The 20,172-nt window shown below is 36.3% G+C and overlaps 1 protein-coding gene across 2 annotated transcripts in view; it reads left to right on the top strand.

The window, feature by feature from the left end:
• Window positions 1-20,172, top strand: part of Gabra3 (gamma-aminobutyric acid type A receptor subunit alpha3) — a 318,197-nt gene that overhangs the window by 202,757 nt on the left and 95,268 nt on the right. For both annotated transcript variants that reach the window (XM_052741044.1, XM_052741055.1), the window contains exons 7-8: window positions 9,399-9,542; window positions 18,378-18,530. In XM_052741044.1, coding sequence (XP_052597004.1) covers window positions 9,399-9,542; window positions 18,378-18,530 — 297 coding nt within the window. The remainder of the gene's footprint in view (window positions 1-9,398; window positions 9,543-18,377; window positions 18,531-20,172) is intronic.

Below are 20,172 nucleotides of genomic sequence, written 5' to 3'. Positions count from 1 at the left end.
GAATCTGTGGCAGAAGGACTGATGTGAGTTTGAGGCTAGTCTGTGATACATAGTGAGTTCCAGGATGCCTGAGTTATAAAGTAAGATTCTGTCTAAACAAAAATAAATAAATAAGCAAAACAAACAAAGGGGAAGAAAGCAAAACAAAAAGACACTAAGAAAGCTTTTCATAGGATGAGAAAAACATTTGTGTTACATACAATTTGTTTTATGACAAAATGTTCAAATGTGTAAGACTCCCTACAAATCTCTAGGAATCAATGAAACACCTTAGGATTTCTTTGTTTCTCTCTCATGTAAGGACTTACTGAGTAGCTGATAATTCCTTTAGCAAAGAAACAAAGATTCATCCAAAGTGTACTACTATACATTCAATAAAGTAATTATTATGAAAAACTCAGGAAATTCCACACATAGGTGAGGTTTTAGAGCAACTCCATACAGTCCTGAGCTACAATAAGTATGTAGATTTATAGCAAATTTGGGGGAAATTGTTTGGTCTCACCTCATAATACTGAACATATACATATAAAAACTTTGCATTTCTTGCCATCAGTATATTAATGCTTATCAATATTCATATAAGTGACAGCTATAGCAGAACTAGTTGTAATATATTCACACTGGAAGCTACCTCCAGGCCATCAGAATGAATTAAAAATGTGAGGTACACTCACACCAAAGTACAATAATATTATGGCAATTATGCTCAACAAGTTAAATAACACCACAGATAACTTACTGAGAAAAGCCTTATATCTAAGTATACCTGCAGTGTGGCTCTATTTCTGTTATATGCAAAACCAGGGAACATTATTCTGTAGTAGAAGTCCTCAGTAACTGACGTATAATTGCTCTTGATACTATTTCCAAATTCCTGATACTAACATACATTAGGATTAATCCTACTAATTAGGATTAATATAGTATAGGATTTATATGTTAGATGTTCCAAATGATATGAATTTTAAATAGAACTAGAGTCACAGTTCAAAAATTTCTAGTTTTACTTCCAAAATCTGTTATCTCTTGGGAGCATACCCTCAGTGTTTGGATATACTTTACTACTGTTCTAATTTCATTTCAGTTCCTGTGATAAAGTGCCACGACAAAAACAACTTAGGATAGAAAATGGTTTGATTCAGCTTACAATTCCATGTTATAGTGTATCTTTGGGAGAAGGTCAACTCAGGAACTTCAGTCAGCTAGTCACATCACATCCATAGTCAGAAGCATAGTGAAATTAATGCATGTATGATGTATGATGACTTACTTGCTTGTGCCAAGATCAATTCCTCCATTAATACAGTTCCAGAAACCCTGCCTAGGGAATGGTGCCACCCACAATGCACTGGATGTTCTCATGTCAATTAAGACAATTCCCCACAGGCATGCTGCCCTAGTTTGCTTTCTACTGCTGTGATAAAACAACATTTTGAACCAAAGCAACTTGGTGAGGAAAGAGTTTATTTGGCTTATACTTCCTGATCACAGTCTATCTTTGGAGGATATTAAGGTAGGAACTCAAGCAGAAACCAAGAGGCAGGAATTGAATGAAGGAGAGATCGTGGAGGAATACTTCTTACTGGCTTGATCCTCCGGGCTTCCTCAGCTACTTTTCTTATACAACTCAGGACCACTTGCCTGAGGCAGCACCACCCATAGTGGGCTGGGCCCTCCTACATTAATCATAATCAAGAAAATGCCCAATAGACTTGCCTCAGGCCAATACGATAGAGGCATTTTCTCATTTGAGATTTCCTCTTCCCAAATAACTCTAGCTTATGTCAAGTTGACCAGCCCAATGTAAACATATTATTCTAGGTTGTATGAAGTTCAGTTTAAGGTAACCATCACAACTACACGCACACACACACACACACACACACACACACACACACACACACATATGTAATTTTGAAGAATAATTTGCCACTAGCAGCATGTAGTACTAAAGGCATAGCACAAACATATTAAATAAAGTCAAGTGATCAGATTGTGTGCTAGGTAGTCTTAGGTCAACTTGACACAAGTTAGAGTTATCTGAAAGGAGGGAACCCCATTTGAGAAAATTTCTCCAAAATATCTGGCTGTAAGGCACTTCCTTAATTATTTATGGGGGAGGGCCCAGCCCATTATGGGTAGTGCCATCCCTATAGCTCCTGGATGCTATAAGACAGCAGGCTGACTGGGGGGCACTCACCAACCTAAGATGGCGTCTCCATGACGGGTAAGGTGACCTGCTGACGTCTCACGCAACCTAAGTCAGAAGCTCATTTTTTTAGTAAAAGGGGGACCTGTAGGGCTCTGGCCTCCGTTTTGTGTAACTGTTGCCTTGCTTGTTGACCTAGACCTTGATATCCTCCCTATGCTAATTCCCTGCCGGGTTCCATCCTCCTGAATGCTTAAGGGAAGTTCCTTGTCTTTGTATCCTGCATAATGAGCTTTAACAGCTTAGATGCAAGATTGTAAAACATTGGTAGCAAACTTCTGCCCTCCAGGGTTCTCCCATTGTGCTGTAAGCCTGTATTTAAGACCTCCTCCCTCCTTCAATAAACGGAATTCAGCATTAAAAAAAAAAAGCAGGCTGAGTGAGCCATGATGAGCAAGCCAGTAAGCAGCACTCCCCCATGGCCTCTACATCAGGTCCTGCCTCCAGGTTCCTGCCCTGTTTGAGTTCCTGTCCTGTGGTGGTATTGTGTTCCCCAACATATTGTGCACGCTAATAAACTTACCTGGGGTCAGAGACAGAACAGCCACTAGATACAAAGGCTAGAAAATGGTGGCACTCACACCTTTAATCCTAGCACTCCAGAGGTAGAAATCCCTCTGGATCTCTGTGAGTTCAGGGCCACATTGGAAACGGCCAGGCATGGTGACACACGCCTTTAATTCCAGAAAGTGAGCCTTGAATCCCAGGGAGTGGTGGTAGAAAGCAGAAAGGTATATAAGGCGTGAGGACCAGAAACTAGAAGCATTTGGCTGGTTAAGCTTTTAGGCTTTCTAGCAGCAGTTCAGCTGAGAGCCACTGGGATGAGGACACAGAAGCTTCCAGTCTGAGGAAACAAGACCAGCTGAGAAGTTGGCCAGGTGAGGTTAGCTGTGACTTGTTCTGTTTCTCTGATCTTCCAGTACTCACCCCAATAACTGGCCTCAGGTTTGATTTTATTAATAAGAACTGTTAAGATTCGTGCTACACTGCACTGTCCTGACTTCCTTTGGTGATGAACAGCAATGTGGAAGTATAAGCTAAAAAAATCCTTTCCTCCCTAACTTGCTTTTAGGTCATAGTATTTCATTGCAGCAATGGAAACACTAGCTAAGACAGATTGTGAACACTTAAGTCTTAAATATTCCTGAAAATTTCAAAACTTTGACTCAGTGTGTCAATTTTTTCCCTCTTCTTTTTGATTTTACACCATTGGTTTCTTCAAATTAGTAATAACTGCATCTATTGCTAAGATCTAATTCTGATAGGAAAGCACATATTTAAAACTTTGCTCATTTCTAATTTCTCTGAAAGATCCAGAGTGGGTGTTTAATTTAGTTGTTGTCTGTACAGATGGTATGGTGGGCTTAGTAAAGCAATGACTGTAAACAGAGACAAGAGTAGGATCAAGGACTGGAAAGGCTAGAGAAAAGACATTACTACAATAAATGCTAAGGATATGGTAGGTGAAATTAAGGAACATTATCCTGGAAGGAAAAATGAGCACATCAAGAAGGAGTGAATGATACACACTCTTAAATCATTGTATGTAGTGTGGTAATATACTGTGTACCCTAATAAACTTGCCTGAGGATCAGAAGACAGAGTCAACCACTAGATTAGACATAGAGGTCAGGCAGTGATGGCACACACCTTTAATTCCAGCACTTGAGATCTCATGCCTTTGCTCTGGATTAAAGGCATGTGCCACCACTGCATGGCTCTGTTTCTAATCTAGTGGCTGGCTCTGTCCTCTAATCCTCAGGAAAGTTTATTAGGATACACAAAATATATCACCATAATATAGTTAATACAACCTCAAATGTCACTGCTGACAAAAAACATTTGTTGAAAGTTTCTTCTGACAAACTTTGCTTCCAGGTCTCCTGCATGAAAGCAGTGATAGGATTTTCTCAAATTATCAGAAGAGTGTAGCTTCTGAATTACTAGGAGACACCGTCTCACAAAAACTTCCCAATCATGTGGCTCCTACAATCTTTTTGCCCCTTCTTCTACAGTGTAACCTGAGCCTTAGGAGCAGGAATTGTTTTGTAGATGTATCATCCAGTGGAATAGGGCTCCACAATTCTGCCTAAATATGAGCTGAACAAGGACAACATCAATAGACATGACAAAGTGGACAGGAAAAAGCCCATAAGGTCTCAGCCCCACACAAAGAACTACGGGCAACTAAGGAATGCTCAGATCTGGGGAAACAGTCCTCTCCATGGAAGAACGAATCTATTAGTTGTCCAATATAAATGGCCATCCCTGAAAACATTCAAATGTGTAATATTATACAGCCTAAGAAGTTTATATGCATATTTACATGACAACAATTAATGGAAAATGGGGTCTTGAATTTGAAAGAAAGTAAAGAGGGGTGCATGGAATAATTTGGTGGGAGGAAAACGAAGAGTGAAATGATGAAATTATAATTTTAAAAATAAGAGTAATAGATTTCTTAAAGTTGTCAAAAGAAATTTTAAGCAACTTTCAGAAATCAACAAAATGCTCACAATAATGTGAAGAGTATCATTTTTTAAAACAATAAATTTAGTGTTCACCTCTAGTTTCAGTTAACACTTATTTTTCCTGCACTAAGTTGTGTACTTTTTATGTCAGAATTGCATTACAATTAGCTCTCTTTGTCTCCTTCAAAAAATAGCAGTCTCCCTGCTGAGGGTTACAGCATCTAACTTTTTACTAGTGTATAGTAATTGTACAAAGTAAAGGGATACATCCTGACAGGTCTTTATACACATACAATGTACTTCCTTTCTGATTTTCCTTCCACATTCCACATGTCTCTATAGTAGTTCTCCTTTTTGTTTTCATGTTATTTTCCCCACTAGATTCGATATATGAAAAACAAACAAACAACAACAACAACAAAAACAATACCATATTAACTTTGTTTACTAGTATAGAGTCAAGCTTCAAGATTTAGTTGGAATTTGGGAGTTAATATTCATTAATGTCTGTTCTACAAGTCAGTTTAAGTAAAGAAATCTACCAAGAAATGTATTTCCTTTCTTAGGGTTAAAAATATCTTCTATTACCTACCTTTCACTTAAAAAAAAGTTACACGGTCAAAACTATTTTTTGTATTTTTCTCTAGTTCCTTCTCTATTTGGTACATATGCTTAGAGTACATCTATTCTTAAACAGAGACACACCTGTTTGTATCTTCACATTTTTGCTATTCAGTAGTCCTAATGTTGTCTGTTCAAAGGGCAATAAATAAGAAAACAGCATACTGTGAAATCACATTCTTCTAAGAGAACTATCACACACACACACACACACACACACACACACACACACACACATACACACACACACACGTGTATACAAAAATGTATTTTGGTAAGCACATGAAAGGATTTGTAAGAAATACTCCCTCTCTTTTCAGTAATAGTATTTTAAAGAGCTACAACTGAAATACTATGTCATAAACAACATAAAATATTTTTTCCAAAGCTGAGTTACAACAAACCACCATGATCTATAGAAGTAAGTCTCCTGAAGGGTTTCAAATTGGAACTATAGATATAACATATTTGATCCATACAGTATTTATTGCTTTAAATAATTGTATACCAAAGGCTGGGAAGGTAGCTTAGTGAGTAAAGTGCTTGCAGTACAAGCATGAGAACCCAAGTTTGGATTCCCAGTATCCACACAAATATCAAAGTGTAGATGTACACACCTGGAACTCCAGCATTTGTGGGGAGGAGGTAGCATGACAGGAGAAAAGAGCATCCCTGGAGTGTAGCTAGAGTTTTCCTGCCTGGCCCACAGTCAGGACAAATCTCTCTCACCCGCCAGTCCCAAGCCGCTTAAACCCGATCAAATAAACACAGAGACTTATATTGGTTTCAAACTGTATGGCCGTGGCAGGCTTCTTGCTAACTGTTCTTACAGCTTAAATTAATCCATTTCTATTAATCTATACCTTGCCACGTGGCTTGTGGCTTACCGGTACTTTACATCTTCCTTATCCTGATGGCGGCTGGCCGTGTCTCTTCCTCAGCCTTCCACTTCCCAGCTCTATTCTCCTCCTTGTCCCGCCTACACTTCCTGCCTGGCCACGGGCCAATCAGTGATTTATTCATTGACCAATCAGCAACACATTTGACATACAGACCATCCCACAGCACTGGAGCTCTCTGCCTGCTAACCCAGCTGCCAAATTCTAAGTTCCTATATTTATTACTGCTTTATGAAATTAATGATCTGATAACACTAGGCTCAAATCTTAGAGTGTTGCAACCAGCTGAGGCTCTGTGGTGACTAGTTCTTATAGATGATTGATGTGGGCTCTCACATTCCTCATAATCATTCTGAATATAGGGTTTAATATAAATTTCTATTGTTAACTTCCTTAAGATATTTATATCTATCAGGGTTTGAGAATTAAAAGATAGACTGAGGCAGCTGTGCTTCAACACATATGGGAGAGTTTTCATCTCCTTGTAGAAATGGAAATTATTTTAGGTATATGTACAAAATATTTTTAAGTAATTAAGCTTCAGATATAAAAATTGTGTAGTGTATTAAAGGAAACTATAATTAAGATATAGCATCCCCCTTATCTAGAGGAATATGTTCTGAGACTATTAGTGGATATTGTAATCTGTGCAATTGTGTGTGTATAGTTTTTTCCCTATACATAAATATCCATGGAAAAGTTAACTTTTTAACTTGGACACAGTGGAGATTAATAAGGATAACCACTAATAGAACAATTGAACTTATTTATTGTACCTGATCTCCTGCTTCTTGTGATGATGTGAAGTGATAACACAATGACATGATATGAGGTGAATGATAGCATTAGGCTACTGTGTAATGTTCCATGAGGCACAAGCATTATGATACTACAACAATTGATCTGATAACAAAGAAAACTACTAAGTGATTAATAGATTGGTAGCATGTACAGTATGCATATGCTAGATAGAGAAAAATTAATATCCCCAGTAGGAAAGAATATAATAGTAAAGGAGTCCCCTATGTTACTTTAAAGGGCATTTGACTTAGCTTTTGTGAACCTTTTATTTCTGGAATTTTCCACCAATATTTTTGGAATGCATTGACCACAAGTAACTGAATCTTTGAAAAGAGAAACCACTGATAATAGTGGTGAGGTACTAGTGCATAAGAAAGATGTATAATTAAGATCTAAATTGCAAAAAGTAGGGTAAAGTTCAACAAGTTTTGTATTTCGGCACATGTACAAAGTGTGGCTACTGGGAAATTCTAGGCATCAAAATATTAATATATTACCAAGATATGAAAATACCTACTGAGGCTGATGAGACAAACCAATGGTCGAAGACACTTGACTTCAAACCTCACAACCTGAGTTTGATCCCCAAGACTCTAGGAGGGAAAAACTGACTCCACACCAAAAAGGTGTCCTCTGACCTCTACATGCACACTATGGGATGTATGTGGACACTCATGCATGAGTGCACACACACACATATACACAAATGTAAAATAATTGTACGACTAATTATGTGTCAGTGTGAAGTATTGCTATATAGAATGATTGAAACAATTTGTATGAGCAATTTATGTGGAAAAGTTAAATCTCTTGTACAATTTTCTTTTTAAAAAATCATGCGTGTGCACATGCATGTATGTGGAAGACACAGATTGTCACTGGGTATCTTCTTCAATCATTCTCCACCTCTCACTTGAGACAGTCTCTTAGTGAATATGGATGTTATTGATTTGGCTTGAGAACTAGTCATCAAGCTCAAGTTCCAGGTATCCTTCTGTCTCTCCTGTAGTAACACTATAAGCATGTACCTAGATTTTTATATGGTAGATGGGGGATCTGAACTTGGGCCCTCATGATTATGTGGCAAATGCTTTACCAATTGAGCTAATCCACAATCCCCTCTGATAAACTTTTCTTAGACACATACAACAATACAGATATAAAACTACCACAAAATTATTCATAGTTAGTCATGGTACCAATGAGAATGTTGATGTCAATGAGTTCTTAGCATGTTGTTCATTATAAGTAAGTCATAGAATGGCTTACTTATTTGAAAACAAGTCCTAAATAAAATGCATGCAAATCACAATATACATGAGTAAATAGTAATGCCAGATTTGCTTACGATTAGTATATTCAGTATTGTAAAATTTTGCAGAGACCCAGAGGTTACATTGGTTTACTAGAAGGTTCAACAATAATTATTTGCTTTGTGGTAAACTGTTTAACTAGAACACATTAAAGATACAGTAGGTGCCATCATGAGATGGAGACACTTTCCCTCTTCTACTTCAACAACAGACAGCATAAAACTTGGAGGGAAGGTGCAACCTATATGGTGATTATCTTCCCTTTCTGAGCCTAGGTACTTGAGTTAGGGTAAAGTGCTCACTCTAAATATGAAATTCAGTGTAGAAATTTCCTAGGAAGGAATCAATCATTCATTTAAGACATTGACAAAAACTTTGTATCTCTATGCCATCTCACACTTTGGTTAATCTGTAAAAAATTCTGTATTTGACATTTTAATTTCAAATCAAAGAGAAATCATTGACAACCTGGCATAAAAGAAAACGTGAGAAATCTGGTTTGTATATTAAAGTGGTAATAAATAAGTTATAAAAGAAATCTGTAATCATTAATTATTGCTATTTTAATTTAATTTTTATTTTAAACTTAAAATACCATTAGTTTGAATTTTTGTCCTAATCTCATATGCTCATTTTATCATTAATTGAAGAAATTTTTATTACATTCCTGGCAATTTGTTTTTTATTACCAGCCTGATTCACTCACTTCAGGTATGTCTCCAGCTCCTGTCTCCTTTGAGTTTGACATTTGTAAATGAGGTGATAGTTTAGTTATTCTTCCACATCTCCACACATTCTTTCCTCCAAGGAAAGGAAAAGTGTCAGTCATTAAAGGTACAAAATATGTAGTTTTATTTTGTGAATATTATACACATTATACTAAATATTTACTGAGTAATTATTAGAGGAGTGGATGGATGAATTGAAGGGTGGATTTATGTGAGAGACATGCATGCATCTAGAAAGCTTTGTGGATGAAAGCTGTACTAAATTAAATATTACTAAATCACATACATATTTAGCATGATAGGAAATCATTTTCCTTTCTCTTAAACTTCGTTTTCACCCAATTCTGCCATAGATGCCTATACTAAAGCTGAAGTGATTTATTCTTGGACTCTCGGGAAGAACAAATCTGTGGAAGTAGCACAGGATGGCTCTCGCCTGAATCAGTATGACTTGCTTGGCCATGTTGTTGGGACAGAGATAATCCGGTCTAGTACAGGTATTGACTTATTTATTGATTAAACTTCTATGTAATCTGTACCATATGCCAACATTGTATTTATAACTTATTTAATATTTAAAACAATTTTGAATACTATTACAGTGATGAAATTGAAGGAATTCAATAATTTGTTTCATTTTGTTAATCAGTGTCAGAATCAAACTGTGAACCCAAGCAGTAAACTTTTAAGTCCCTCTGAAGCCCAGTGCTCTGATACTTGTAAGGAGTGGGGCAGAAGGTAAAGGGAATGTGATAGAAATTAGAAAGGACTTAGTGATGAGGTCAGTGAGCTTAAATCAGAAAGGGTTCATTACTGCTGAGGCAGTAAGTTATTAGCCCTACTAGAGGCTTGAGAGTAGTCAGCAAATTAGTTTCTTCACTAGATCACCTACCTCAGAGAAAACGTTTTTTGACAAAATGTGTGACGTCTTCTTAATAGCGTACTTTTGGATAAACAAATACTTTTTGAGAGACTTGTTCTGTAGTATGCAGTTTGTCCATTTATATACTACCTGATTCTAGGGATACAATCAAAATGGAAATTTACTTGAAATAAAAAAATACCACAAAAAGAAAATAGAGTAATTGGAATAATGGAATAGATGCTAGGTCCCACTTGTCACATAATAATAGTTTGTGCTACTATAGTGTAGAGGTGTTCAGCATTACTTTTCAAACACCAATCTCTGTGAGTCCACAATTACTGATGAAATTGGGTACCCAGCCATTCTTTCATTATTTGGACATTATTTGGCTATGACTTCATGGTGTTATAGCATGCCATCTTGACTGTTCTTCACTTTAGGACCAGAGGAGAGTATAACATATTAGAAATGCCTTTGCCCAAGGCTGTAGATTTCCTATCCTCACCAGTGGTGATATTCTACACCAGTTAGTTGTGTTCCCTGTACTGGACCTCTTCTGAAACACTTACTTGGCATCAAATTTGAAAATCAATCTTACTGGTTATCCAAGCAGCCCAAGATCACATTTCACAGTTTAAATCACTGTTTCAGTTTTATCACATGGAAAATACATGTTCATAATGAGAACATTAAAAATGCATGGAAAAGCTAATAGAGGAAATTTGGATACAATCAACCCCATGTATCTGTGGGCTCTGTATCTGCAGATTCAATCAAGTGAAGAATGAAAATTTGTTTTAATTGTGTACTTAATATATGTAGAAGTTTTTTTGTCATTCTCTATACAATATAGTATAAGAATTCCTTGTATGAGATATTTAGTTTTAAAGTATAGTATAGTTGAACATGGGTTTTATACACATATTATGAAATTTTATGCAAGAGACTAGAAAATTTGGGGATTTTGCATTAATAGGGACTCCTAAAACCAGTCCTCCAAAATTACGGAGTTACAGCTTAACTCTTTAATTGCACTACCTAGAAAAAATTCACTAAGTGACTAAAGAGAGACCTCAGTAGTTAAGAGCACTGGCTGGTCTTACAAAGGACCTGGGTTCAATTACCAATACATATACAGCAGCTTATAACCCTGTAACTCCAGTTGCAGGTGATTTGACAGTGTCTTCTGACCAACACAGCATCCACAAGCATGTGTGCATACATACACATACATATACACATAAACACACACACACACACAAACACACACACACACACACACACACACACACACACACACACACACACACACACACACACCTGAGAAATATGTGCTTGGGGGAGGGAGAGGGAGATAGGCAGACAGACACAAACAGAGAAATAAAAATAAAAAAAATCTAAAATAGAATTTTTTTCTGATATACTTATACCATTTGGCTACTTTTAGTACAGACTTGGGCCATAATTTTATTGTCAATGGATCTTCATGGAAACCAAAATTATTCAGATGACCTTTACATTTCAAGTGACCTTGCATCACTGTAGGCTTTGACAACACAGCCAGTTATGCACCTAACAGTCTTATGTGTCTTCTTTCCCTAAAAGTCGTTTCTCCTTTCGTCATAGTTGGCATCCCTTTGTGGAAATCATTGAATATTTGCTTTTTCTTCGTAACTAGAGTCACATTCAATGGGACTTCCTCCATATTAATCTGTTGCATATTTCTCTGAAAATGAAATACTTTCTTGTCAAAAGGGCTCTCAGCTTTGCCCTACATGTAAATTCAAACCTATTTCAAATTTACCTTTTACCTGTATAGAGGAGGAAAGTATACTCATTCTGCCCTGATAGACAGTTGCATGTTCAAATGGAGGATTGGTATAGAAAAATTTTTCTTAAAATATTTAATATGTTAATTAATTGATTTGTACATGTTGATATATAGGAGAATTCCCTTTGCATTTTTCAGTAACTCTAAAGTTTAATTAAATGGCATTTTGGAACACCAAAATGTATCAATATTAAAGCACTTATATCATTTATTCAGTTTTATATATTTATCTGCTTTTAATATTATAATTTTTATGAAGTTTTCATTCATTAGATGTACAGGAGCCAAGCAAAATGCACATATAATTCAGTAACAATATACTAACAATGGCAATAAAGGCATTAATACTTGTTTTGTTTGCTTTAAATAAAAACAAAGTAATAAAATTCTCTCTTTCAAGGCTAGAGAATTCTTGGCAATTATTTGGGTTTTTCTGTGGGAAATGTAGCATTTCATTGCTGAAACTCAGCAAAATAATGGTTTCTTTTGTAATGACATTGTGCAGGGCTCATAGCCTACTTAGCCAATTGTCTACCATTATGCTTTGTGTTTAATTCTATAAACAATATTTACGTAGACCCTCCTTTTCCAGACAGCATTTTGCTACAGTGTAATTAGATATCTGTCTATGATCCTGACAGAACATTTTGAAAATAATACATGCTCTGAATGTTTAACCAATTCCCTTTTCCACTGTCCCTGTATGAGCACTCTAGTTTTCCTTTTTCCTTAGCAAAAATTGGTATTATAAATTCAATTATCCCCTCCCCCACCAAAATATGTCAAATTGTTAACTACATTACCTCAGAATATGACCTTATTTGGGAATAGTGTCATTATAAATGTAATCACTGAAGATGAGGTCATATTGCAGTAATGTCATATAATTGGTGTTCTTATGAAGAGGGAGATTTTGGACAGAGTGAAGAGTGAACATGAGAGACTATATGAACACAAAGGCTGTGATCAGGTGGATGTTTCCATAAGCAAAGAACTGTCAAATTTTGCCTGCAAACAAGTTGAGATTCGTAAGAGGCAAGGAAAAAATCACTTACAGGTTTTAAATAGAGCCTGGCCCTACTGAAACATTCATTCCAATCCTCTGAGGTGATACAATTGTCTTGTTTTAACATATCCAATATCTGGAACTTTGTTGTGGTAGCCTCAGCAAATTAGTTTAACTGAAAATTCTTATAGTGATTAAATTAATAATGATTAATTGTTGAGCATGTAATATGTGCCAGACACAGCACTAAGGACATGTATTAACTCACTTTAACCTTGAAAGATACTGTGAAGTAAGCAATATTGAAGGTCCAAGTATCTGGATAAAGAAATCAAGGATCAGAAAAATTCAGTGCCTTAAGCACTTATGGTTTAGTTACCTCCATACTTATAATGTGCTTGTACTGCTATATCTTTTTACTTTTAGCGTATAACATGAATTCCTTTGTGTCAAGTATATGAATGCATAGTGCACTTCACTCACCCACTATCATTCTGTTCCCCTAGCATATTCAATATATCTTGTTGACTGTGTATAATAGTCACCTATGTTTCATGTGCTGTCATTCCTTTCATCTTCGTTTCCTTGTCTTCTTTCTTTCTAGAAGATTAAAGGATACATTGAGTTATTTTGATGGTGAGAATGCACACTAAAGATGGCACCTCCCAATCATAGAATCTGTGAGCATGTTAGGTTATGAAGAGTGTGGTTATGAAGGTAAAATTAAGGTTTATTATATGGCATTTAAATAAAGATATAGTCTTGGATTATGCAGGTAGGACTAACATAATTACGAAAGTTTCTTCATAAAGAACAGGGGGTCAAGAAAACCAGTCAGAGAGAAGAAAAGCAGGGTTACCAATCAAGAAATGCTAGTAGCCTCTTCCCTAGATTTAGCAGAAAGAGTGCAGCTTAGCCAATGGTGTATGTATCAAAATATTATATGTTTTCTCATAAATATGTATTTTTGTATTTTATGAATATCACTAAAATGTATTTCATGAAAGCATGGAGTTTTTAAAATCCTATTTGAGATTTCTGACCTTCTGAAGTTTGAGAGAATAAATTTGTTAGAGGGCTTATAAGAAACAAATATAGCTCTCTGTTTATAATTAAGATTTTAAAAATAGGTTTTAGAAGTTTTAACAGGGCAAGAAACACACACACAGAGGAAATATTAAATAATGTCTTTTGTTGGAGTTGCATTTCTTCTCTACTGGGCACCATTCATTTCCATTTAGTCATTTCCCTGTAGAAAGAGCCTACAAAGGCTTTTGGGGGAAAGGTGTTCTGGCTTGTTTTCTTTGGGCAGAGAAAGCAAGTATCTCAGTAGCTCACTGTGCCTGCACTATGCTGCTCTATTTGCTGATTCTTAACTTGTTGTCTTTCTTAGGGATTCATAGTTGTTTTGTGTCATTCATATACTGTGTTTGTTATGCAGTAAATCCACATTCATATAAACTTAGGTCCATGCATAAATTTCTTTTTCTCTTTTGTTTGTTCTCTCTATTCTCTTTCTGAATCAACTTATTTAATAATAATAGATGTGTATTTTCCAGCTAGTTTTATCTATCATACTGTGTGTGTGTGTGTTTGTGTGTGTGTGTGTGTGTGTGTGTGTGTGTGTGTGTGTGTGTGTGTGTGTAATAACTTTAGGGAAATAGACATGCAACAGTTAACCATGGTTACTGGTAGCAAAGAGAAATAAGATGAATGAAGGGGAACATTTTGATGTACATACTTTCACACCTTTTGATTTAAGAACTATGTAAATATTATTATCTCACATAAATGTGGCAGTAATTCCCTTCTAAATGTTGAATATGTAGTGGGCTCCAAAAAGCCAGGTCATGCATCAGGAATAAATCCTGGTCCTACTGGCAGGATCCCCATCAGCAGACCAAGCCACAAAACTGTCACCCACATTCAGAAGGCCTGGTTTGGTCACCTGCAGGTTCCTGCCCCGGCCCCACCACCTCCCCACTCATACAATCCCTCCTCCCTATCTTCGACTGGACTCCAGGTGCTCAGCCCTGTGCCTAGCTGTGGATGTCTATGTCTGCTTCCATCAGTCACTGGGTGGAGGCTCTATGATGACAGTCAGGGTAGTCCTCAATCTGATTACAGGGGAAGGCCCATCAAGCACCCTCTCCACTATTGCTAAGAGTCTTAGCTGCAGTAATCCTTGTGTGTTTCTGGAAGTTTCCCTAGCACCAGGTTTCTCCCTAACCCCATAATGGCTCCTTCTATCAAGATATCTCTTTCATTGCTCTCCTTCTCTGTCCCTCCCCCTACTCAACTGTCTAGTTCCCTAATGTTCTCAATCCCCCTCCCCTCCCCTCTTCTCCCTCTATGTATACCCAGGAGCAGGGGGAGGGCCTTGGTCCTGCCTCAACTTTATGTGCCAGATCTTGTTGACTCCCCATGGGAGGCCTTACCCTCTCTGAGGAGTGGATGGGAGGTGGGGGGGGGGAGGTGGGGGGAGCGGGAGGAGAAGAGGGATGGGGTACTATGGTTGGTATGTAAAATGAAAAAACTTAAGATAAAATAATATATAAAAAATAATTTTAAAATGTTGAATATGCCCCCATGGAGGTTTCATTATTTGACTTGGAACCTGGGCAGAGAAGAGGTTCTACAGCTGTTGTGTTCAGTATGGCTGAATTGTGTCCAAACACTGTAAGTCTCCATTCCACTATGATGTAATTTCAAACAGAGAGTTTCTTCTTTTGGCTCCAGGTTCATATATCTGTAAAATAAATGAATGAAATTCTTCAAGCTTGTTGACTAGTTATTGACAACAGTTTCTTTTTCAATACTGACTCAGTTTCCTCCCATTTGGAAAATTATTGTATTAATTATTAGGATAGTCAGCATTCATGATTTTTTTCCAATCTCTTTTAGATGTTTAACCTTTTGCTATACCAGTTTATTATAATTGCAATTGTTTATGCTGTCTCTACGTATAGACAGATCCAAAATCAGGAGACTGAAAGAAAGAGACATAAAGGAAACACAGAGATGGGGAAATGAAAAGACTACAGAAGGCAAGATAAAGAATAAGGAATGGAAGTAGAGAGGTGAAAAAATACCAAACATAGATTCAAGGCAGGAAAATTTTTTTCTTTGTATATTGAGTTAATTTGTGAAGATATTTTTAAAAAATTCTCTGTGTATTTCATAACTCTCAATAGCTAAGTTGTTTACAATGTAGCTTCAAATATTTCACACATAGCTCAGATGGAGTTTAATAGGCTGGAGAGCAAAAGCAGGGAAAAATTCCCCAAACCACTTATGTAGTCATTGTCAGACAAATGAAGAGAGGCGGCAATAGAGGCAAAAGGAAGGGAACATACCAATCCACCTCAACATTAATTTGGCAAACTGTTACATTTCTAGCTTGAATAATAGATAATAATTAATTTGCAAGCATACTATCATATTTACTATTTCACATACAACAGAGATGGTACTTAATAAGCTTAACAAGCTGGAGCTCACCAGTGAAAATAGGATGAAAGAAGATGGAAAAATCTTCGAATCTCATGAAAGGCTGAGTTCTCACTTTGACAGAAAAAAATAGAGAGAGCTGATAAAAAATGTTGGCAATGTATTTGAAAAGAACTTGTCAGTGAATTAGTACAAAGGATTAATTTGCTAAATATTTGTGAATTGCTGAGTGGCCTTCCATTTTCCCCTTGGTCTTTTCCAGGGAATCCCGATAATCTGCAAAAAAAAATTAAAAGGCAGAAATAAGTGATGGCTCCTCAACTAGTACAAGGCTTTAGTTCTCAGTAATAACTAAAGAACTCAGTGAGAACATCTGGAAAACAGAAAGCAAGGCCAATAGTGAATGAAGAAAGGGGAGAAAAGTATGAAGAAAATATATTCAGTTTTTTAAAACAAATGGTCGATTTGATAAACATTTCACTAGTATATTTGTCTTCCTTTTCAGATTCATAGAGTGCAACTGTGAATATTAAGTAGTACATAGTAACATTAATATATCAATTATATTTTATATGTTTAGATATTTCACATGAATCAGAAATATGATTGATAAGTATGGGAAAAATGGTCAAGTCAATCAAAGTCCAACTCTTAGGAAAAAATAAGTCCTCAACTCCTTATCAATAAGAAAGGGTGAGAGACATGCAATGGAAGAGGAGAATAAAGGTGTGGGAAAGAGAAGAAGGAAATGAAGGAAAAAGGAAGTCAGATATATGAAAACAAAGACAGAGACAAGGGGAGAATACAATGCCAAACATTTTGAATATTTTAAATTTGGGCTTAGACACCAGAGAGCTACTAGTTTTTGAGATGGGATAATCTGTTGGTAGGATCAGTTTGGAATAGAATAGGGGATAGAGAAAGTAAAATATCAAAATTCCTGTTAGATGCCCAAATTGTTATGCCAAATACATATCTAGCTATAGTTGGGAACCCTAAGACTCCTATAACAAGTTATTACCACCTTGGTGGCTTAAAACAGGCTAAATTTCTTATCTCTAAGGTTTGGAGTTTTGGAATCTGAAATCAAAGCATTGCCAAGATTATTTCTATCTAGAGATAGTGAGGAAGAATCTGTCCCTTTCCTGTTTGTAGCTTCTAACAATGGCCAGCCATCTTTAGTGGTGCTTGGATTAAGGATACATCATGCTATTCTCTGCCTCTGCTACCCATGGAAAATGGAGGGTTTACCTATGTTGAATGCTATTGAAAAATACAGAAGCCTGAGAATTACTGATTGATGATTGATATTAACAGAGTAATAATTGCTATAAACTGTTGTTTTACTTCGTATCAGCAGCTCTATTGAAGGGAATGGGGTAATATAAGCCAGATCACATTCTGCTATGTGAACTTTAAAACAATTTATAGATCCATATGTTTGTATGTGTGTGCTTGTCTGTATATATATCACATGCATGTGGGGCTCACAGAGGCCAGAGGAGAGTGTAAGTTGTTCTGGAGCTAGAATTTCAGGATGTTGTGTGTTGCCTGATATGGGTGCTAAAAACTGAAACTGGGTTGTCTGCAGGAACCTATGCATGATCATTATCACTGATCCTTCTTTCCACCCCTCATGTGGTCTTTTGACTCTAATCAAATAATGCCTATAAAATACCAAAGCATGGTGTTGAAAATAAAACACTATGGATACAACCTATGTGAGCTTAATTTTTGGTCACTACTAGTTACTAACTGAGTACCTGTGCAAGGTGTTCAATCCCTTGTTTGAGTTTCTTAACCTGTAAAACGAGGACCACAGGAGTCCACACTTCATAGGGCCATTGTGAAGATTTATTGTTTTAATAAAGTGTTACATGAGTTGTAGTAAGTGCTTTCTTTATAAAAAACATTATTTCTCATTTCTTGAATAAAAACATGATTTGAATAAACTTATCTGAGTTGCTATGAGCAATTTGTTATAGTATACTGTTAGTGCATCTTTCACATCAAAATACTATTGCATAATTTTAATTATTAAGGAGCTTAAGAGTTTGGAAGGCATTAGTATGTCTTAATTTGAATGTAAGATTGAAGATCTCTGGGAACAGAATTGAGGCCAAAGTTGGTTTAACAATGTTTGTATGGCTCCACTCTGCCTAATTTTATTCTCTGTCCAGGAGAATATGTCGTCATGACAACCCACTTTCATCTGAAGAGAAAAATTGGCTACTTTGTCATCCAGACCTACTTGCCATGTATCATGACTGTCATTCTGTCACAAGTGTCTTTCTGGCTTAATAGAGAATCTGTCCCTGCCCGCACAGTCTTTGGTAAGTGTTGCTTCATGGAGAACGGGGAAGAAGCACTTGCATTGTCATAGTAGAGGTAAGAAAGGTAGAGGAATGAACCATTGCTGCAGATACAGGATGGTATCCAAGTCCAGTAGAGGTAATAGCATTATCAGATGATGGGATTTCAAGCAAATGAATTCTTAACAAAGGAGCAGGGATGTGATTGATGTAATAGCATAATTACTCAAATGTCCCCTATCTCATTTTGTCCTGGGAACCAAGAAGAAATTGAGTCTTCAGTGAAAAAAATATATGAATTTATTGCAGATAGTAGAAAAAGTCAAGGGTGGAAAACCAACCAAAACCAAAGAAGTAGATTGGGCTTTCTAATGTACCTTTTTCATTTTAAAATTTATTTTATTTTATGTTTATAAGTGTTCCCATGTATGTATGTATGTATGTATGTATATATGTATGTATGTATGTATGTATATATGTATGTGTGCACTGTGTGCATGCCTGGTGCTTATGAGATCAGAAGAGCATATAAGATCTACCTAGAACTAGAGATACAAATGGCTGTGATCTACCATGTGGGTTATGGGAGCTGAATCCAAGTCCTCTGTAAGAGGAACAAATGCTTTTAACTGCTCAAACATTTTTCCAACCCCCAGGAACAATTTTCTGTTTACATTTATGACTTGTTGCATCTGCTCCAGACTTTTGAGAGCACGAATTCACTGATATTCAGTAAAGGCTGCATATACTTTAAATTGTTTCTTGAGCAGTATGTAGAATCAGAGAAATTTGCTTCAGTATAAGGTTACTTTTATCTAGGAAGAAGTTTGCATATCATTGGACTTGTTTTCCTTAGAGACTTAAAGCATACAAAACATTTTTCTGCCTGTTTTTCCCACAGCAAGATTTTTGGAGGACAAAAATTAATTTTTTCAGGCTATTGAACCACTAGGGAAACAGAGATTGTGAAGCATATATTCAAATATGCTAGATACCCATACAGAAGGCATTTCTGCCAATATCCTGAAGCTGTACAGTGTTGTTACATCAATAGTAAATTATGTTTCAAAGAGAAGTAGCACATTGGGTCAGGTTCAGGAGAAAATAGCAGTAGAGAAAGAGAAAGTACAAAACAATAAGAAAGGTACAATATTATAGAAGTCAAGAGGGAAGTATTTAGCGGTAGGAAATAATCATGTGGGCTGAAGGACCACTGCAAATTTTTGTAAAATACAGATGGAAGCTATCTGTTAGTTACTGTGATATACTCAGATGTTACTGAAGTAAAGGAAACAGAAACTTTATGGGTGTGGTTAAAAGTGGCCATTATTAGAAGAAAACCATGATCAGAATACATTGTATCAAAAATTATTTTCAATAAAAAGTGACTATTTAGCTGGGTTACTAGTTTTAGTAAAGAAGTATCTGAATTTTAAAATATAAAAGAGGGTGCTGAGCTTCAAGATTGTTACAGATTATAACTAAAGCTGTGGGATACTGAGTAATATCCTCCAAAAATTCATCTCCAAGTTTCTGGGATGTGTAAATATGACTATACATGGTGAAAATGAATCTTCAGATGTGATGAAGTTGAAGATTTCCAGCTAGAGATATTATTCTGTACTGGCCAGGTATTTAACTATAGAAGAATAAGTGTTGTGAT

This window comes from Peromyscus californicus, unplaced genomic scaffold (assembly GCF_007827085.1).
Source record: "Peromyscus californicus insignis strain IS unplaced genomic scaffold, ASM782708v3 Scaffold_10__1_contigs__length_136768540, whole genome shotgun sequence".
Taxonomy (NCBI): Eukaryota; Metazoa; Chordata; class Mammalia; order Rodentia; family Cricetidae; genus Peromyscus; species Peromyscus californicus.
Note: the sequence above shows the minus strand (reverse complement) of the source record. Positions and strands in the feature narration are given on the sequence as shown.